The sequence below is a fragment of the Protopterus annectens genome, chromosome 10.part0 (assembly GCF_019279795.1).
Source record: "Protopterus annectens isolate FY-2018-M chromosome 10.part0, PAN1.0, whole genome shotgun sequence".
In the NCBI taxonomy this organism is placed as follows: Eukaryota; Metazoa; Chordata; order Ceratodontiformes; family Protopteridae; genus Protopterus; species Protopterus annectens.
Genome location: NC_056744.1, coordinates 1,779,118,622 through 1,779,141,828, shown reverse-complemented (window position 1 = coordinate 1,779,141,828; position 23,207 = coordinate 1,779,118,622). Strand labels below are relative to the sequence as shown.

General features: G+C 38.8%; 1 protein-coding gene across 1 annotated transcript in view; it reads left to right on the top strand.

The window, feature by feature from the left end:
* The window catches only part of LOC122814491 (extracellular calcium-sensing receptor-like), a 130,351-nt gene that overhangs the window by 89,252 nt on the left and 17,892 nt on the right, over positions 1 to 23,207 (top strand). Inside the window, exon 5 of the mRNA XM_044087066.1 lies at positions 12,451 to 12,574. Within this exon, the coding sequence (XP_043943001.1) occupies positions 12,451 to 12,574 (124 nt within the window). The remainder of the gene's footprint in view (positions 1 to 12,450; positions 12,575 to 23,207) is intronic.

Genomic DNA, 23,207 nt, shown 5'->3' with positions numbered 1-23,207 from the left:
TTCACACGCTGACATCGCTCACATGCCTTTATAACTGTCCGTTGATTTTTCTTTGTCTATCTTTGCTAGATGGTTAGCCTTAGCTGTATGCTTCATCAGAATTTTGTGTGACTTTTTCCTCCTGAATTTTCATTCTCTTGTGTGCCCTTATCTGCCCACAGAGTCCTTTCTTATCTCATTCTTTAGTGAAGATGGTGGTCACCCCTCGCTCCACTTCCTTCTCCTTGTCCCTGTACACAGTCCGACTCCTCCTTTTGTGCAGCCTCACAGTTTTTCCATGAATGTTAGTTCCTAACAACTATCAACATTCTCTCCTCCAGCTTCTCAGAATGATAAAGTCTGCCTCCTGTAGTCGCACATTTTATTCTATCTGTTCTTTCCATCCCTTTCCCAAGGAGCGGGAATCACTCTGTGCTACGGTTATAACTGTCTTCTCTCCTTTACTGCTTCTCAGTCACACTTCCTGCAGTGTTGTAATTCAGTTTAAGGGCATTCCACACCCTGTTTAACCCATCTTCTCAGGAGCTTCTATCATCTCCTGCCCCCCCCCCCCCAATACTGGATGTCGGTACCTCCTAGCTTACTTCTAGAAAATTATAGTCGTCACATAAGGTGATTGGAATAAGGACAATTCGTTGATATAAATGTTAGAGCAATCCCAAGATGAACAATCCCAAGACTGGAACTAATTGCAATGGCTCCCAATGATCGTACATATTAAGGATAATCACAAAGACAAGCCGATCAGTTTTAAAATTAAATTTTTAATAAGTCAAAATTTTTAAAAGATGCAATAATAGAAGTCTGGCCAGAATACATTAAAATGGCTGGAGACCACTTTATTAGATTAAAAAACTTAAGTATTTATAGCACAATTATCTTCAAAGAAACTCAAATACAACTAAATGAAAGTTACTGAACTATACCTTTCAAGTCTAACTCCGGATAAAGAATACAGCACCACAAGATCTGTCAGCTGTCCTTATTTTGTAGCAACATACCTATTATACCTATTTGCAAGTCTGATTTACCTGTATACATAATGTATCTCTCAATTTACAGGCTTAATTTACCCTTCACATAATGTTCTGAATCCGTCTCATCACGTATGATTTTTGAAGCTGTCTCATGCACAGAAAACCACACTATATCACTAAAGTGCTAGCAGCACTAGAGGACACACATCTCTTCTTCTTCTTCTTTTCTTTTAGCTGCTCCTGGTCGCCACAGCGGATCATCTGTTTCCTTTTCTTCTTGTCCTCTGCATCTTGCTCTGTCACAACCACCTGGATGTCCTCTCACACCACATCCATAAACCTTATCTTAGGCCTTCCTCTTTTCCTGTTACCTGGCAGCTCCATCTTTAGCATCCTTTTCCCAATATACACAGCATCCCTCCTCAGCACATGTCCAAACTAGCGCAGTCTTGTCTCTCTGGCTTTGTCTCCAAACCATCCAACCTGACCTTCTAATATACTCCCTGGACTACATGAAAAGAGACATAGAGGATCTCTCTGATTATGTAGCCCAGGCAGGTATGACCCTGACCCTGAGCAGTATCCTTCCTTCACCACGAATGATGCCACAATATAGTGACAAGATGATCAGCTTTAACAATTGGCTTAATTTCTGGTGTCATTCAAAGGGGATCCAGTGTCTGTCTGCTTGGGATGACATGCTTGACAAGCCACGCTGCTTCGCAAGGGACGGCTTGCATCTGTCACCCCTGGGATTACGGATATTGGCTAAGGCTCTTGCCATCCCCATAGTGCCTTTTTTAGGCAAGGCTCAAATTCTAAACCTACCACCCTAGAAAACAAAAACGGGAAGAAACTAAGGGTAATGCTGCTCAATGCCAGAAGTCTAAATCTCAAAATACACGCACTCAAGGCCCTTCTCAGTATGGAGAACATCGATGTCTGTGCTGTGACTGAAACCTGGTTCAAGGCTCTTGAGAGCACCCCGGCACTATCAGGTTTTACCTCATATCATGCGTTCCGGCTCCAAAACCCGGACCATAACACAAAAGGAGGGGGTGTATCCATATTCATCAAGGATACCCACACCTCCAGGTTGGTGGCTACGCACGAAGCATCGGAAACCATCCAGGTGCAATTAACCATAGGCAAAACTGCTCTACAATTTGTAGCATGCTACAGGCCACCCTCTCAAACTCAGGAAACCCACACAGCCTTCCTGAAGACACTGGAGGGTATAAATGTATCACTAAACACCATCATATTGGGTGACTTCAACTACTCAAATATAGACTGGGAACATTACTCAAGCCCCAACTGTCTAGCCCAAAGGTTCCTGGAGTTCATAAATTCAAATGCCATGGAACAACTAGTCACCGTCCCCACAAGAGGAGAAAATATACTAGATCTCATCATCACAAACATGGGGACAAAATGCTCCACACCGAAGTATATCCTCTTTGGTGAGATCAGATCATAAACTAATCTCACTAGAAATCCACATCCCGCCCCCACCCCAAACAAAAAAGACCACAGTGAAGAACTTCTCTAAAGCAAACTTCACACTACTCAAGACAGGTGTGGTATCCTTCAAGGCCCCTGAGCCAATGGAAACCACAACCCAATCTGCGGAAGCCCTTACAAATGCCTTCTATGAACACCTACAGGACTGCATGGATCAGGCAATCCCAAATAAAACCAAGACTCTTTCCACCAAGGGCAAACGTCCAGTCTGGTGGACCCCAGCCATAAACAAACTTTACAATAAGAGGAGAAAGCTATTACATGATAGAGCAAAATCCCAAAAAGGGAAGGCATCTTTGATCAGTACTAGCAAGAAACTACGATCCCTCATAAAATCATCCAAGGCCAACTTTGAGAAAAAAATTGCCATAGATTCAAAAGACAATCATAAGGCCTTCTTGAGCTATGTCAGAAACCTGGGTGGAAACTCCCAGATATGCTCAGAATTAGTCCAAAATGATACAAAAATCACTGAACCCACAGACATTGCCAACATACTGACAGACAGGTTCAGCGCAAACTTCACCCCCCTCTCCCCCACAAAAGGAGAGATAACTATCCCAACAGAGTGTAGCCTCCCAGACATCTCAAATGCGCAGGTGAAAGCTGCTCTCTCTAAAGCTAAAAACACAGCATCAATGGGACCGGATGGTGTCCCCGGCTGTGTGCTACATGAACTCAATGAAGAACTAAACCCGCACATAAGGCAGCTGTTTAATCTTAGCCTTACCACAGGACATGTGCCCAAGGAGTGGCGTACGGCAACTGTGGTCCCACTCCACAAAGGCGGTGCCTCTATGGACCCTGGTAATTACCACCCCATAAGCTTAACAAGCCTGGTCTGCAAAGCTATGGAGAGGATCATAATGGAACTCATAAACAAGGACATAGTGGACTTGCAGACCTTGGACCCAACCCAGTTTGGCTTTGTCAAGGGCAGATCTTGCCTTTTGAACTTGGTCAACTTCTTCGAAGCAGTTACCAAGGCCATTGATGAGGGAAAGGCAGTCCATACAGCCTACCTTGACCTTGCAAAAGCTTTCGACACAATACCCCACTCGGGTATCATAGAGAAACTTACCAGCTTAAATGTAAACCCATATGTCACAAGATGGGTTGCAAACTGGCTAAAGGACAGAACCCACAGGGTTAGAGTTGCTGGAGCCATGTCAGACTCCAAGCCGGTTACAAGTGGTGTCCCACAGGGCTCAGTCCTTGGCTCCCTATTGTTCGGCATCTACTTCTCAGAAGTACAGGCAAACATAGGAGGACTATGGCTGACAAAGTTTGTGGATGACTGCAAACTGGGTGCCATAGTGGATAGTACATCGGACACAGACATCCTTCAGAGGGGTCTCACGGAAACTGATAGCTGGTGCCAGAGCCATGGCCTGAAGTTAAATGCAAAAAAGTGTATAGTCATACCCTTCGGGAAAAACAAGGTAACCCCAAGCTACCATATAGATGGCAACCCACTAAGCACAGAAGAGGTTATCAGGGACCTGGGTACCCAGGTTGACAGTGGCCTCTCATTTGACACTCACGTTGCTAAAGTGGTTCGAAGACCTTCTACATTGCCCATCTGATCATGAAGGGATTCACATCCAGATCAAGTGAGGTCATTGTTCCCCTGTACTCTTCACTTATCAGACCAATGATCGAGTACAATGCCCCATTCAGGATGTATCTCACCCGACACCTGCAGCAATTGGAGAGACCCCAAAAGTTCCTCACCAAAAGGATAAAGGGACTCCAAAACCTGTCATATACTGCCAGACTGAAGAAACGCCAACTCTATTCAGTTGCATACCATCTGCTCAGAGGTGACCTGTGCCTGACATACAAGGCCATGACCAACCCAGAATTAATGGACATGCTCCACCTCAAAAAATCCAAATCCACCAGAACCACTAGAGCAAGTGACTTAAACCTTAGCACGGATATAAATAGGACGTGCTGAAGGGATAGATTTATCACCCAGAGACTCCCCATGCTGTGGAATAAAATCCCAGTCCATGTGAGGCAGAGCACCTTGCTGGCTCTGTTCAAGAGAAATCTTGACCAGTGGATGGGAGATCGTAGGTTTACCCTGGGAATCATCTCTGTGTCACTGCTGGACAGAGGCACAACAAACTAATGGGCACATTATTTCTAACATAAGGGGTGGCGTAAGCCACATAACTTTGGGCTAGGCTTATAAATTCCTTAGGGCAGATAGCCTAGTATAAACCTATGAACCTATGAACTCATATCTAATCCTGCCCATCCTCGTCATACCCAATGCAAATCTTAACATCTTTAACACTGCCACCTCCAACTCTGACTCCTGCCTTTTCATCAGTGCCACTGTCTCCAACCCATATAACATAGCTGGTCTCACTACATTTTGTAGACCTTCCCTTTCACTCTTACTGGTACCCGTCTGTCACAAATTACTCCTGACATTCATCTCCACCCACTCCTTGCTGCCTGCACTCTCTTCTTCACCTCTGTTCCACACTCACCATTACTCTAAACTGTTAATCCCAAGTACTTAAATTCCTCCACCTTCGCCAGCTCTACTCCCTGCATTTTCACCATTCCTCTGCCCCCCCCCCCTCATTCACACATGTATATTCTGTCTTAGTCCTGCTGACCTTCATTTCTGTCCTGTCTAGAGCATATCTCACACATCTCTTACAAATTCCTTTTTCAGAAACAAAGCTAAATGACATTGTGTGCATTTGTAATACAATTTAAGTGTACAGATTTGACAATGTCTCTTTGATAATGTGCTTATATTTCTCCAGCATTTCTGTTATTATGGTTTGCCAAACATGCATTTCTGAATAGTATCCAAAAGCCAAGCAACAGCAAAGGGAGCCAAAAAGGTTTAATGCAGAAAAGCTTTCCTGAACCTTAGAAACCTCACATTTACGATGGACCGGTTTCAATGCTTTAAATGCAACTTCTTCAGTAAGAACCTTCAAAATGCATTTGCTGCCTATAGATAAACTTCCTTTGACCTCACCAAAACATCATTTCCTGCTAAGGCCAACAGAAATCAATGATTTAAAAATGCTTAAGTGTTACACTTTTAAACACCAATAATCATAAAACATTTTCATTTACCCATGGAACTCGGTTATATAATATTCATTTTTGATATATATTTATAAAATAAATATGTTTGTTGAATGTAGAAATGAAGGCATAACATATTTATGATTATGTTCTGCCTTCTCCACAGCAAAAATATGTCCAAATTTAAAGACAGGATTTCTGAACATCTCAGTAAAATTCGGAGATGTACAGAGATAACTGCACTATGAAGACATGTCATTCATCTTAAAACTGCATCATTTATGCTTTTTAGGAATGAATAGTGTAATTAATAAAGAGAAAGGCTGGAAAACACTGTTTACAATTAAAGCAAAGAAATGTAACAGGAATGGATTTAATTTAGGAACTCCAAACTGGGTTTAAATGACTGTTTATAAAGCTGAAATGTGCGTTTTCAGCCTTGTCCTCTAGATGTCAGGCTGTCTTCGTATAGTGTGCATGCTAAACTGCATTGATGTGTGCAGATATTTTCAGAGAGGTTTTCTTTTTAGATTGATATATTTCAGAAATAAATATTATATAATTAACTTAGTTTCATGATTAAAAGAAAATATTTTATGATTACTGGTGATTAAAAGTATAACATTTAAGATTAGCAGTTTTGGTTCAGATCAGGATGCAGCACAGGCAGCCCAAAGTTTGCAGTCAGACAGATAGCTGAAAAGAAGCTAGAGATGACAAAAGAGTCTAACTGGGCTTTCCTAGACTTGGAGAACGTATATGACAATGCCCCAAGAAAGCTGATTTGGACAGACCTGTGATGGTCTGAAGTCCCAGAAACATTGATTGTATTAGTGCAGGCTATATGCACGGACCTCATGACACAAGTAAGAACAGTGTTCAGTCTCAGAGAGGGGTCCCTAGTGGGAGTGGGTGTGCACCAGAGGTCATCTCTGAGCCCACTGATATTCAAACTGATGATGGACTATAGCAGCAAGAAGGTCATTGGGGAGAGATCAATGAAGCTGCTGTACGCAGAAAATGTGGCATTACAGGCAGACTGAGCATGAACTTCAGCAAATGATAGAGGAATGGAAAGCAAAACTGAGCTACGCTGGATGTAACTGAGCAGAGATAAGACAGTATTAATGGCAGCAAATGCGAGGAAGCATAAGAAGATGAGAAGTGAGAATGAAGGGAAAACAGTAGTTAACAGCTTCAAGTATCTGGGCGGGTTGGTTGAGGCAAAAGGAAGTCTGAATGAGGAGGTCAAAGCTAGAATCAGAAGGGCTGTAGCCAACTGGGACAGAGTGTCATGCATAGTTATGACAGAAGAATGAGAAAGAATCTGAAAAATAAGGTGTACAAGGCACAGGCATGACCAGCGCACCTGGACAATGAGGACAGAGTAGTTGAGGAAGCTACAGGTGATGACTGATCAGATGCGCAGTGTGGGGCAGATAAAGAAATGAGGACATCAGAGCAGAAACCCAAGTAGCTCCAACTGCAGAAAAGGTCAAAGAGGATAGATTATGGTGTTCTGGCACATGTGCAGGAAAACAGGAGACAATCTAGTTAAGAAGATTTGGGACAGACGGAAAGAATGTAAGAGGAAATGAGGGAATTCTGCAAAGAGGTATATGGATTGTGTGAGAGAAGACTGAGGCTGTGACAGTCAGGCTTGACTGTTGCAGAAGGTAGGAGAGTGGCACTGAACCGAGAGTGACAGTTGATGTGATAGCTAAACTCTGTGTAAAAATTGAAAAACTGGGATTGAAGGTGATGATGCTGATGATTCCTGTTGACCTTAAATGATGTTTTGGTGAGGTCACAGGAAGCTTATATAAGGCCATAAATGCATTGTGAAGGTTGCTACTGAAGAAGATGAATTTAAGTAATTGAAAGCAGATTAATGTGAATCTGAAGTTTTAGAGGTTCAAAGTCGATTTTCTGAATTATTCCTTGGTGTCTCCCTTTGCAGTTGCAGTGATTTTGGATGTGTGGTTCCTGGACTGCTCCTCAGGCATGTAATTTAATTGCCTTTGCTGTGTGGTTTGCTTTGTGAATTATTTGCTAGTAACATGCCACATTCCTACTGGAAGTGAACAAATGTAGGAATGGTTAAGGAGAGGTAAAGTCAAACCAAGAGATGAAAGGTTAATATTGGTGGCCCAATGTAGTGGGCTGCATACACGCTGGTTTACAAAGTCCATTGAACGTGTGGGAGAAACAGAGAAATGTAGGTTTTGTAAAACTGAATTGGAAACAGTCACACATTTTGTTACCTGGTTGTGACATACTAATGGCAGAAGGACTGTATACTGAAAGGCATAATAATGTGGCAAGACTGTTGCACTGGGGATTGTGCAAACATTATGGTATTGAAGTAGCTGAAAAACACTGGAAACATGAGCCACAAAACATCATAGAAAATTCTGAACTTTACATCACATGGAATCACTTATTACCGACAGTTCAAAAGACAGATGCTAGAAAACCGGATATAGTGGTCCATGAAAAGAAGAGAAAAGTAGCATTGATCATTGAAATTGCTACACCCAGTGACTACAGTGTCTTGTGTATGGAGAGGCACAAAGTCATAAAATATCAGGATCTGCAGGCAGAAATGAGAACAATGTGGAAGAAAGATACCAAGACAGTTCCAGTAGTAGTAGGAGCAACGGGTCTTATAAAAAAGAATCTGCAATTGTATTTAGATATGTTACTGATACATGTAACACCATACGAATTGCAGAAGGAGTCATTATTGGGCACATCGTGGGTGCTGCAAAGAGCACTTTTGGCTGACATCAAAGATTGAAACAAAACTAATTTCTTGGACTTTAATCATACTTTGACTTAGCAATGGGGTCCATTCCCATCATAGTATTAAAACCCCCCATAAATTGGAGAAATTAAAGAGCAAGTAGTGGAAAGAGTTATGTGCTACTTGGCATTCAAATTTAGCACTAATTAGATGTCTAGATTTTTAGCTGGATGTGCCTACTTTTCAAAGGCCATTATACCTATTTTCAGTGTCTGCAGGTTGAGAGGTTTGAGTACCACCAGTGAAACAATGAACGAAAGCTGCATAATTTAGCTTTTGTATAATTTATTACATAAAATTGTACAGTCTAGATTACTTATTTGCTGCTTTTAACCAGTGGCCATCTATCACTCATGGCCTAGGCAAGTTACAAGTCTTCACTGCTTTGCTATTAACAGAATAATACCAAGAGATATTATGAGGTCCCACTGATAGAAAACTCAGAAGAGGGGGGCTTGGTCACCACATTTCTAACTATGAAATTCCTGCATTTGACTGAAGACTATCATATGACTTTTCAAGCCTTTTTTTTTTGTTTGTTTTTTTTCAGTTTTTTTAATTTCCATTTTTATGGTATTGGCTTTGTTCACAATTTATATTTATTTGGATAGCTTGTTTTGATACAGAATGGAAATGTTCGAACTTATCCTTGTCAGGCCCATCTCTGGGTTATTTGTATACAAATTATAAGAGCTAAAACTTCTATGGGAATGAAGTTCCAGGCTCCTTAAGATCTTTACAGATCAATCGTGTAGCAAGTACCTATGAACCTATAAAATATGAAACCGTTTAGTTTTTTCATTATGGATTAAAGCCTGTATCATGTGCATCACTATCTATATGAAAGGTGGGTCAGTAGGGAATGTCCACATTTTTATCATTTATATTCTGCTGATGACCGCAAACTGGGTGTTATTGTACATTCTCTTTAGGAAGAAATGACCCACACAAACCAATGGTGTACTAAAAAGGGTTAAAATTAAATGCAAATGCTGACTACATTAAGTATATATCATTGCAATGAAAAGCTATTCAATAGATAACAGGATTTTTTTCTTCTAGTTGAAATGCAGGATTCTGTAGGCAAAATTGAATGGGCTAATGGGTGAAGCTCATATTTTAACTTATGTATAATTCACTACCTTTACTTCCATGATCTTATTCTAGAATCACTTGTAACCAATCGCCATTTCACATTAACGTTGATAACCAGTCAGAATTCTTCAGTGCTTCCTCAAGGATGACATGATTCCCAGAGCCGTTGCAAGTCTCTCCAGCACCAGCAAATATAAAGGGGAGATTGGCCATTGGGATCTCTTACCCAAAAAGTCTTATTGATACTTAAAACATGCCCCTAATTTAGGGTCTTCTCCCTACATTCTTTACTTTGTTCCTACTTCTGGAAGTAACAGGTTGACGGCTATGAGTCCAGGACTAAGGTGACTGAATTACTTTCCAAGTCACTGTTATTGAGGTGAAAGATTTAGTGTAAAGTATGTTGCTGGTAATGGGGCACCTAGGGATGGATTTTGGAATGCTACTTCCTCCCTGTTGGAGTGTGTTATATATGTGTTTGTATGTGGGAATATAGAGCTTTTTGTTGATAGTGTAATTTCATCGAAGAGCGAGAAAACTGGTTCAGTTGACTGAAAAAGGAAAGGAGCTAGTCAGTTTTTATGGCTTTCTCACATTGAGATCACAGGACAGTGTATATCATAGGTTCATAAGCTATCGGCCTTTGGGCCTATACAAGGATAGCCATAGCAATACCCTGGCTCAGGGAACTTGCCCTTTCTCCACTGCAGTGTGATCTCAAATGTGGTATATATAATTAGCAGGGGTGCAGGAAGTGCTCCCTAAAAAAAAACACTTGTTTAGTAGTTTTTTACTGTTATTATTCTTTGTGGATTGATTTTTTCCCCTTCAAATACTTGAGTTTGATTATTTCTGGATGTTTCCTAATTGTTATGCTTCTATATATATATATATATATATATATATATATATATATATATATATATATATACACATACACATACACACACACACACACACACACACACACACACACACACGTGTGTGCCTGAGCCTATTTAATCAGATTAAAAATGTTGTTCTTCCTTCATTTGCATAATCTAATCTCTGTATATCTATTTTTGAATGCCTTCCAACACTGTTTCTTAGCTTATTATCTTAGAGAAGAAACCATTGCATGTGTTCAGCACACTCTGTGTGAAATCTTCATATTACCCCTGAGGCATAGCCTCCCCATTTATAACTTGTGCTACTGTGCTCTTGCACATTCCCTTCCCTGAAAGATGTTTCACTCATGAAGTGTCTTAACTCATTTATAATATAAGAATATTTGTCTGCAGCCCATCTTATTCAGTGTACTCTCCTTTCATACAGTGTATAATTATTTACATTGAGTAGCTCCTCATATACAAAATCATACTAACGTTTTAGTTACACAAGAAAAGAATTGCCCATAATAAACAGGAACTCCTCATTTCTTGTTTTTGATGTTGCAGTCAGTTTTACATCCTACTTTACAGCCACACTCATTCTTATCTCTTTTGTTACCACAAACCATCTTAATTGCATTCATTTATTTATTTTTATTTTAAAGCTAGGACTCCTTTAAAGGGAAGGCATGGGGAGAAAAGTGCAATGGTTAACTAATTAGCATATTGAGTAGTTGCATAATAAATATAAAACAGTGAACAAAACAGCAAGTAACAGCTGCCTGTTACTAGCATGAGTGTGTTACAAGGAATGGGGAGATAATCATTTACAAGCACTCATCAGAAGATAAGTTTTATTAACTTTATTATGGCGGCCACGGTGGTGCAGCGGTTAGCATTGCCACCTCACAGCAAGAGGTTCTCCGGTTCGATTCTCGGCTGGGGTGCCTTCTGTGTGGAGTCTGCATATCCTCCCTGTGGTCGTGTGGGTTTCCTCCGGGTGCTCCTGTTTCCTCCCACATCCCAAAGACATGCAGTAGCTGGATTGGACACTCTAAATTGGCCCTAGGTGTGTGTGCGTGTGCCTTCTGTGGAAGGTTGCATGCTGGGCTGGCAACTCAACACCGTAAAACTCCACTGCCAATCATGAGCGGACAGATGATCCACTGTGGTGACCCCTAACCAGGAAAAGCCAGAAGAAGATTATACTTTGTTATAAGTATTTTGGGCGTTAAATGCTACTGAAGATCGATCATGTGCACTGTATCTTTTTTGCTTGCATTTGCCTATTTGATCCAGGGCAAGAATGAAAATGGTTCTTGTGTCAGTCTACTTACTCAGTTAACACAGATAGACAATTAATTTTACAAAAATATAAGTCCAAATGGTACAGCAAATGTTAGAGCATTTGTATTCAAGTGACAACATGCTTTGAGCCTAACTGGCACATGGCAGATCAGCAACAGGAGGAAATACTTGCTTTAGTTTTTAACTTGGGACATATGTTGCAAAGACAATGGTTCAAATGATCGGATCTTCAGTACGATGAAAACCCTAGCTCAAGAAGCTGTGCTGATGTGAATTACTAATGGCAGATGGGTAAAAATCTAAAAATCAAAAGAGGTATAAAGAAGATGGTCATACCGAGTAGGAGTTAGTTAACAGTACAGCATGGATTATACTCAATGTTCTTCTTGTCAACATTTGTGAGTGCAATGATGTAAAATGTTAGTGACAACAAGTAAACTTAAACACAGAAGGAGCACAGGTTAGCAAATGATAGGGACGGATGATTATAGCTGATAGCATGTTGGTGATTGTGTAGATATATATATATATATACACACAGATATATATAGATATAGATATATATATATATATATATGCATATATATATATATATATATATATATATATATATATATATATACACACAGATATATATAGATATAGATATATAGATAGATATACGTAGGTCGGGAGCTCCAAGAAGTAAATCAGATGTCCCTCAGAAGGTGAAGGGAGTAACATAAACATTTTCTTAGACATTCTATAAAAGTAGATGAAAGTTGTCTGTCACCATATAAAGAAGTCATGCCTATCTTCTACCTATCAGGTCCCAACATCTCACTGCAGTGACAGCTGTCTCCCGGGATTCCGAAAAGCGAGCCAGCAAGGAAGGCCTATCTGCTGCTTCCTCTGTATCCCCTGCTCTGAAGGAGAAATTTCGAACCAAACTGGTAAGGAAATGGCATCACAGACAAATTTGAAGGCAGGGCCAGATATTTACTGTCATGTAATAGCACAATAAACTGACTACTTTCTTTCTATATGTTTTGCCCCAGACATCAAAAGCTCCAACTCCAGTAGCCAATTGGTATGTCCTGTCTCTCTCCTACATGCTACAACAACAGGAGAGAGAGAAAGGTGAGATACATGTATCACAGTCATCATTCAGGAGGGATTAGGGGACCTTACACTCACACTATTAGAAACATTTGTGTATTGCCCAGTCTGATGAAAAAAAAATCGATACATATGTCTGCCCAGCTAGAAATGCTTTCTGCATCTCTGAGTCCCTAGTGCAGGAGTTGCATGTTTGGATCATCTCCCAGGTTGTGAGGTGGTACTCACCCAATTCCCTACTGAGACAGGTGGGCCTACATGGTATTCATCAATTCCCTCCTAAGACAGGTGGACTTGCATGGTACTCACCCAATTCTCTCCTGAGACAAGTGGGCCTGTATGGTCACTCACTCTCATCCCTCCCTAACCATCTCCTCCTGTCTGTCTTCTTCTGTTTAAAGTCCTCCTGTCTTGTCATGTCAAAACATCTTAGTCTTAAGAGTATTTTCTATTATTAATAATAATAATAATTATTATTATTATTATACTTGCTAAGGTAAGACTAAATACACAAAAACAGCTAAATATCTTAGGATCATATATCCCTCCAGGAGATAACATCAAAACCATAGAATCTCTTCTCCAATAGACATCAGAAACCCTCCCCCATGAAATCATTAGACTAGGTGACTTTAATATCGATTGGACCTCACTTAAATTATCCCACCCCTCAAATCATATTAATCTTTATGGATTCTCACAGCTTATATAAACCCCTACTAGGGTAGATAAAACCCCCAAAAAAGAATCAATACTAGACTGGATTCTCACAAATCACCCATCTTTCACACATAATTTCAGTATACTACCTGATACTCTAAGCGACCATCTCCCAACCTTTTTCATCAGAGACCAAACTAAACTCATTAGAACTAGCTCTCTTAAACACATCAGATACACTAAAAACTTCAGGGCTAATGACCTTAATACAGCCCTTAAACACTCTAACTGGTCCCCTCTTTTAACACTTCCTTTAGATGAAGCAGTTGAGCATTTCAATACTATCTTCTTAGGAATTCTCAACCAACTTACTCCACCAAGACAGATCTGCACTAAAACCATCTATTCCCTCATGGCTTATCAAGAGCACTAGGCAACTTATGAAACAAAGGGACAAAGCATGGGGCACCTGTTGCAAAAACAAAACTACTTCTAATAGGCAAACATTCTTACAACTGAGAAACACTGTAAATAAACAAATCAGACTAGACAAACAAAAATACTACAGTGAAATTCAAACTAAGCATAATACCAACCTACAAAGGTTCTGGGCCACTACAAACAGTATTCTCCAACCAGGTAAATCACCAACTCCTCATCCAAACATAGACATCACCTCTATAAACACAGCCACCAAATTCAATGAGTTCTTTACCAACTCTATATTAAAGCTGTCAAGAGACCCACACTCCTCAACCTCCACTATACTATATAACCCATCAAATAAAGCTATCTCCTTCACCCGTCAACCTGTACCAACTTACACCATCTATAGGCACCTAACCAAGCTTATACCCAGCACTTTAGCAGTCGACAAACTACCTGCCGAATTCCTGCAAATAGCCACCAAAGCCATTTCCTACCCAGTCTATATAATCATTAAGAGATTAATCTCAGAACAAAAGGTGACACTTCTGTGGAAAATCTCCTACATTATACCAATACACAAAGGGGACAACTCCACTGACCTAACAAACTACCGCCCTATAGCTATACTTTCCCCAGTGGCTAAAATATTGGAAAAATGTATCCACACTCAGATCCTAACACATCTCCTCTCCAACAATCTTCTTAACGAAACTCAACACGGATTCCACTCCAACCATAGCACTACCACTGCACTCATCCATTTTAGTAACCTAGTAAATATGCAATGCAACAACAGCCAACTAGTGTGTGCAGTTTTCCTTGACTTATCAAAGGCGTTTGATACAGTCTCCCATACAAAACTAATAACATCACTCTCAGAATTAAAACTAACTACCCCCACTCTATTATGGTTTCAGGACTATCGCTCCCAACGCCAACAAGCTGTTCAGTGGAAAAACTCCCTTCCCCCTACTTCCTATAAAACTAGGAGTACCCCAAGGATCAATCCTAGACTCCTACTTTTCACTATATTTACAAATAATCTTCACAAAGCCACCCATCTAGCAAACCTGGTTCAATACGCTGATGACTCCACCTTAATCTGCTCTGCCCCCACACTCCAAAATTTTCAAATCAAGACCCAAGATTCCTTTACATCCATCAAAACCTGACTTACAAACTCCCAGCTAATACTAAATCCTAAAAAGACTCAACTTATGCTCTTTCATCCTTCCAAAGCAGCAGCACGTACTCCCCCATTTTCTATTTCTGCATAAGATAATACCTTTAGCTCCCCCGTCACACAAACCAAATTACTAGGGGTCATTATAGACAATAATATGAAATTTGACAAACACATAGCTCATATAATAACCAAAATCAGAAAAAGCTAGGTACTCTTTACAGATGGAAAAACGTCCTGACCAGCGACGGTAAAGTTACCCTAGCTCGTACCCACCTTCTCTCTACCTTACTGTATGCTTCTCCTGAAGTAAACAAACTGGAAGCACCGCTAGCTCTGCAATTTCTTTATTTCATTTCATTCTGGTACCTCAGCATCATCAGCCTTCTAAGGAATAACTTCATACAATTTTAGCAGCCTATTTATATCCCCTTAATTACTGTGCTGATTAATTTAAATACATTCAATTAAATTCAGATCTCAACAACTACTAATACCCAAACCTTAAAGATGTACTCCCAATAAATACCAATACATGCAATATAAAACATACACAATTGAATATAATATACAATTTCATTATACATTGAAAATAATACATAAAAATAATGTATAAAAATGTATAATGAAATTGTATATTATATTGAATTGTGTATGTTTTATATTGTACAGTAATTAAGGGGATATAAAAAGGCTGCTAAAATTGTATGAAGTTATTCCTTAGAAGGCTGATGGAGCCGAGGTACCAGAATGAGATGAAATAAAGAAATTGCAGCCAGAGCGGTGCTTCCAGTTTGTTTATTTGAGGAGAATTCCTGTGTTCCTGTGTTCCCTTTGGGGGACTATCGGAGTGTTTTTTCACTATGTATGCTTCTCCTGCCCTAATTAATCTAAACAAGCTATCAGTATGCTACAACAAAATAGTAAAATGTGCCTCAAACTCCTACCGCACCCACCACCATCAGGCCCTAAAACAGCTTTCTTGGCTAGAACTCCCTAACACCTTAGCTCTAAACCAAGTTCTTCAAGCTCATCAAATACTGTACCAACCTGACAAAACTCCAGTCTTACAAGACCTGATCACCCTCTACTCTAATAACCATGAACTTAGATCCACTAACAAGGCACTAATCGCAAACTCCAAAAGCCATTACAGCTCTAGTGACTCCCTGTATTCTAGCAACATTGCCAAGAGTTTACTATCATTTAACTGGATCACACAACAGCAAATCGTGGTTATGTCGAGGCAAAACCTCAAAACTAACAACACCAAGCAATAATAAAATCAAAGTGTGGTAACTGTAAATGTCGACTTCAACATTTTCAAACAGTCACCACACTTCCGGGGACACCATTACTTGCATTGCACAGTAAATAACATGTTAGCAGGGGGGCAAGCCCCCCTGCACCCCCCACACCCCCTGCTACTTAAATATACTAACTCTAGGATCGCACTATAGTAAGGAAAAGGATACATTTCCCGATCCCCACTATAGTGTGAGCTGCATTGAAATGTTGGAACTGACAACAGCGAATGCTGTGTTGCATTCGCTGTTGTCAGTTCTGACATTTTGTTTGTCAACTTAATGATTCAGTGACAGCAAAATTCGACATTTAGTTAATCGCAAAAACTGCAATTGACAAAATGATAGTAAACCTTGCCAAGACTTGGAACTCCCTACCACTACAAATCAGGTTACAAACTAACAAAACCATCTTCAAAAAACAGCTTATTTCCCACCTAAACAACACCTGGACATGCAACTGCCTAGCACCTGGCTGACATATTCTAACTCCTTTCCCTACCCACTATCCACCCTCCTCTTTAAAACTCCCACAGATGCACTATATATTATCACACATAACTCTTAACTGCCTAGCACCTGGCTGACATATTCTAACTCCTTTCCCCTACCCACTATCCAACCTCCTCTTTAAAACTCCCACAGATGCACTATATATTACCACACGTTACTTGTAACTGCCTAGCACCTGGCTGACATATTCTAACTCCTTTCCCCTACCCACTAACCAACCTCCTCTTTAAAACTCCCACAGATGCACTATATATTATCACACATTACTTGTAACTGCCTAGCACCTGGCTGACATATTCTTACTCCTTTCCCCTACCCACTAACCAACCTCCTCTTTAAAACTCCCACAGATGCACTATATATTACCACACGTTACTTGTAACTGCCTAGCACCTGGCTGACATATTCTAACTCCTTTCCCCTACCCACTAACCAACCTCCTCTTTAAAACTCTCACAGATGCACAACTCCTTTCCCCACCACACTCCCAACCACTTTAATAATCCCACAGATGCACTATATATTACCACACGTTACTTGTAACTGCCTAGCACCTGGCTGACATATTCTAACTCCTTTCTCCTACCCACAATCCAACCTCTTTAAAACTCCCAGAGATGCACTATATGTTATCACACGTTACTTACCAACTCACTGCCACCTACTCCCCACTGTCCCATCTACACCCATTAACTTTTCCATAGACTAAGGTGAAAAGCTTTCCCTTAAAATGTCGATGCACCTCACATAAACTTGTCTGTATTCTCTTCCTTTTTTAGTTTTCCTTTCTTGTCTGATCTTCAGTACATCTTCAAGATTATCTGTACTAAACATACTGCATGAACAACCATATGTTACTACCTGCTACACTTTTAATTGTATGTCTAAATCTCTGTGTTTATGTAAATATCTTATGCAATCATATGTTATTATCTGCTATATTTTTATAAGTGAGTATGTAAACCACAATGCTCATGTAAATTTCTTATGTATAGTATGTCAGCAACTGTTCTGGAGCTTTTCTTCCTGGGCCTCCACTGAAAATGGACAGTTCTGTCCAGTTGGACCTCCCCGGTAAAGAAATGTAAAATAAATAAATAAATAAATAAATAGTAATTTTTCTGAACAAACTGTCCTATAATCTTTAAATGAAGAATGATTCACTGTTTTTAATCATTTATTTTTATGGCAGCTCCCTTTCTTGTCTTAACCAATGTTTATTACTTTTTGCCTGCTCACCTATCACTCCCACTACCGCTGCCAGCTCCTAATATCCATAGTTTCTACTAACCTTATCAGTCATGCCAAACAGAGCAACTGTAAAGAAGGCCTCGACTCCTTAGTTACATAAAACACTATTTATTCCACAAAAGACTCCAAAACGTCCAACACATTAACGCTGTTCACCAAAATCCTGCGTTTTCATTTCAAATGACTTCCTCAGATGGAAAACTGAATGCATACCTATAACACACACCCCAATATATACCCTCTATCCCAATTGACTAATAATTAAAACAATTAAATATTTATTTTGCTTCATTAACTTTAAAATATGCTTGCTGGTGAAAATATACACATTTTCCTATTTTAAATATAACATACATCAACTTCTTTAAAAACTACATCAATAAAACATACATTTTAATATCAAATTAAAATACTTTTCAAAAGTACACTTTAAAACACATCCTTCGAGGCCCTCTTTACAGTTGCTCTGCTTGGATTTGTATTGGTTGGACCTTTTGGGCAATTGTTTTCCACTTTTTTGCTTTTTATCAGTCATGCCCCTAGTGATAGCCAGCAGTGGTGATAAAAGCCATCATAAGCTCTGAATGGTTATGTGCACCCTTGTCATCAATCGGGTCTACTTTACATGGTCGACTTTTCAGAAAGTCGACTTTCATATGGCCGAGACCATATGATCGACTTTTGAAAAGCCAACCATGTAAAATAAACAGAAAACACACAACAAACACTTACCTTTCAAGTGTTAGTAGGGGGGCAAGTTCCCCTGCACCCACCATAGGGGGGTCTGCCTCCCACACCCCCCATAACTTAAATATACCAACTCCAAGATCGCACTACAGTATGGAAGAAGGAAATTTTCCCATTCCACACTGTAAGGAGATAGCGGTTCCCCATGGTCAGCTTTTCAAAAGTCGATTATATGGTCTCAGCCATATGAAAGTCGACTTTCTGAAAAGTCAACCATGTGAAGGGGACCCCATCAATCCCGATCTATTTGGCATTGACTGGACATGCCTTTACATACTGATGCAAATCACACAATTAGAATGCCTGTAAAGGTGCTTATAATTTCAAATCCTGCAAGTATCACTGAAGTTATCACTGCTTCTGCTAGAGCCATCTCCTTCTCCCATAATGTTATAGCCAAATTACAGCTGCTAAATTCCCTCCCATAGTTCCCTAACTGTCATGGCGTGGGTTCACTTGTTGAAATAAGGTCTTTGGTAGTACAATCAGATACCTTGCTTCTTTATCAGCAGTTTGAATTATAAACAGAATATTAATTAGACAAAAAGGCATATGTTCTCTGTTGTGATCCTTAGGTTAAATGGTATCAGTGATGCTGACACATGACCTAGGTGCTGTCCTATAATTTGGAGGAGACATGAAACCAAAGTTCCAGTAACTGCTCTAATAAATGTTAATGTCTAGGTTTAATTTTTTAAAACAGTAAATGGTTTGTCTAATCCCCTAGCTAAGTGCCTGATTTACTAAAAAATCACTTTGAGTTGCCCATGAAGCTAGGACCTAAGGTCTATTTTATTTATTTATTCTTTTGTTCACCAGGGTACTAGGCTACTGTCTCTTTTCATGGGAAACCAAAGGTGGCATTGATACTACTGGGGGAAATTTTGCCAAGGTGTCTGGGAACTTCCCCTACTCTTTGCAGTAGGGGTAAGAGATTTGGTGTTATACATCCTGACTTCCTGTTTTGTGGAGGCAGACAGGAGGAACAGGGAGAAACATGGCTGCTGGCAGCCAAGGAAATTTGGAAGTTAAATGTGTTGAAAATAAAAACAAATGTTAGATTCACTGCTAGAAATGTTTTCAGGTGATGTGGGAGCAGAGAAAATGTTGTCTGCTGATGGTGAGGAGATCGGGAAGGAGATGGCGGTAAATGCAGTGGTGACAGGGCTGGCCTTAGGTCAAGTGATGCCCTAGGCAAAAGGGCTCCACAGCACCCCCCCACATCACCTGGTGTCCCCATCCTAGTCTATTTTACATCCAGTTTCCTGGAAAAGTGCCCCAGCTAGAGTGGTTCCCTAGGTGGCAACCTAGTTGGCTTATGCCTAAGTCCTGCTATGAATGGTGGAGGTGGATTCAAAAGAAAATTTCCAGAAAAACCTGTCTGAAACAGCATGGCAGAAAATGTGTTATTTCAACCCTTCAGTCAGGAGGGTTGCAGGATGAGTATCTGAAGGAACTAGTTAACCAGAGTGAGTCAGAAAGTGGAACTGCTGTATCCTGGAGTGACATTATGGAAAAAAAACAGAAGAGGGAGAAAAAGAGAAGAAAAAAGAGCCAGAGAAGGTTCCAGAAAAAAAGTGCTATGCTCAAACAGTGGAAGAAGGAGCTAAGGAGAGGACAGAGATGAAGGAAGTAAAGAAAGAATATGTTGTTTGGGTGAGCAGTAAAAAAAGCCTGGACAGATATAAGGTATAGGACAATGTTATTGCACTTCTGGGAGTAAAAGCTGAAGAGATAAGAGCTTTCATTTTAATTAACAAAGAAACTTTTGTACCTTGTTTTTTGAAACTGGCCGGGCTATGGAAAACGTTTTGGAGGCCTATAAAAAAGAAAGCAGACTTTCCATGTTCAGAATATGTTGTGCAAGCCTTTTTCAGGTAAACAAAAAAAAATAATCTTGATTCAGTTTAGAAATGAAGTGGGAGCAAAAAACTGAGAGAATATTTGTTGACAATATGTGAAGAAGTGGTGGACACTACTAAAATTTATGATGAAAGAAGATTATGGACTTGGGGTTGGGAATGGGGAATAATTTTGAAAATAGAAAATGACAATGTGGTACACATACCTAGTATTATTAATGTGCATGGCAACAGAGGTTTTGTGAGGTACAGCGAACAACCAAAGACTTGTTATTTTTGTGGAAAAAGTGATCATTTTATTAATCAATGTGACAAAAAAAGATGTAATTTATGTGTCAGACAGGTCATAATGCAAAGAAATGTGAAGCGAAATGTAAGAAATGTGGTAATACAGGACATTCATGGTCGAATATGAGGTAGAAATACATGAAAATGAAATTATACAAAAAGAAGAGTTAAAAAGAATGCTATACAACAACACATAGCACAGCAAGAAAAACCATAGACACGGTATTTAAATTTAAAGGGACAGACAAAGAGAAAGAAAAATAAAGAGAGACAGATGAAACAAGTGAAGAAGAGTCAGGGTGGCATATAGTAAAAGGCAAGAAAAATTCAATAGGAAAGATAGTTAGGGAAAGAAAAATAAAATGTAAAAATATAATGGTAAGAGAGAATAAGAAAGGTAAGGGATAAGATGATTATTATAATAACTGTTCTATAAAGCTGAAAATATTATCTTCGAATGTGAACAGTATGAAGAATATTAAGAGACAAATTAGTACTTTACAATGGTGTGCTGCAGCAGATACTCAAGTAATAGTATTAGAGGACATTAGAATGCTAACAGAAGAAGAAAGGGTGCTAACAGAAAAAACTTTGGAATGGTACTGTTATTTGGAATATAGGCAAAGAAACATGTTCTGGTATATGTATGGTATTTTTCTTTACATCCCACTAACTACCTTGATTATAGCAAGCTCGGATGCTCCTAAGCCTACTACTTATTATACAGCAGGAACTTCTTATTGTAACAATTGTTAATGTCTGTTATATACTTCACAGATAAAGATTCTAGTTGTCTACTGATGTACTATGTTCTTCATCTGTAACTATGTTTGTAATTGTTAATTGCTATGTTAATCAAATAATTGCTATGTAAATCCAATGTAACTACTGTCTGTATATTTTAACTGTGGAGCTTTTCTCCCCGGGCCTCCGCTGAAAATGGACCTACATCCAGTCGGACACTCCCAGTCAACAAATGTAAATAAATAAATAAATAATAAAATAAATATGTATACTATGCTAAGAAAATATAAAAATACTAGATATTACAATAGTAGAACTGGGCAGAATAACAGTAGTGGATATAAGATGGAAAATTATGTATATTGACTAATAGCTTTCTATGCATTTGTGATAAAAAAAGAAAGAGAAACAATGTTTAAAAGTATACCTAATTATGTCTTTGTTAACATGGATATAATAATGACAGGTGACTTTAGCTGTAATTTAAGAAATAAAAAAAAAATAGTTGTGATGTTAAATGGTTACTGAAATTATGAAAAGTGGAAAATTAAAATTATGGGAAAACAAATACTGTACTTACAAAAAAATGAAATGAAGACAGAAATTGATTATTTTTTGATATCAGAAGGCCGAAAAATTACACAAAAAAATGATTAAACATAATGGGTTCTTTGATCATGTAGTGATTTGGATAAAAATTCATGAAAGTCAGGAATATATTACAGTAGCAAAAAGCATAAAATGAGTAAATAAAAAGAGTTAGATTCAGGAGAAATAAAAGAAATCACAGAATTATGGCAACAGCATAGCAGTATGATATTTTTTTACAAAAAATAGACAATATGGTGGATTCAATTCAAAAAGAAATACAAAAAAGTATTTTTAGAATGTATAGAAAAGAAAAGAAAACAACAAAATTAGAATAGAAAATGAGTCAAAAATATTTAATGACTTGATAGAGAAGAAAAAGGATTTTATGAAAAAGAAAAATAATTATATAAAAGAAATCAGGATAACGATATGGTTGGGAGGGTGGCCTAATGGTTAAGGTGTTTGCTTTACAAACACAAAGTGCAGGGTTTGAGTCTCACAAGGGATAATTGGTTAGGCTTAAAATGGCTCTCAAGGGCAGTTAGCTTAGTACTAGCTTATGAACCTATAAGGTTAATAAATTTTTATATAAGCAAAAATATTGCTTACAAGGAAAAAAAAGAAATAGTACCATACTTATGTAAAATAATAAAAGAAAGAAAGATAAGAGAATTAAAAAATGAACAAGTAAAACAAGTTAAAAAACAAGAAGAAATATATGAAATAATTAAATAATATGTATTAGATTTATATAGTAAAAAGAAGTTAACATAGAACAGATTTATAAAGGTAAGAAATTAAATAAGGAAGATAATTAATATTTTGAGAGAGAAAAATAAATATAAATGAGTTTAATGAGATCATGAAAGATATTAATATTAATTCAGCTGCAAGC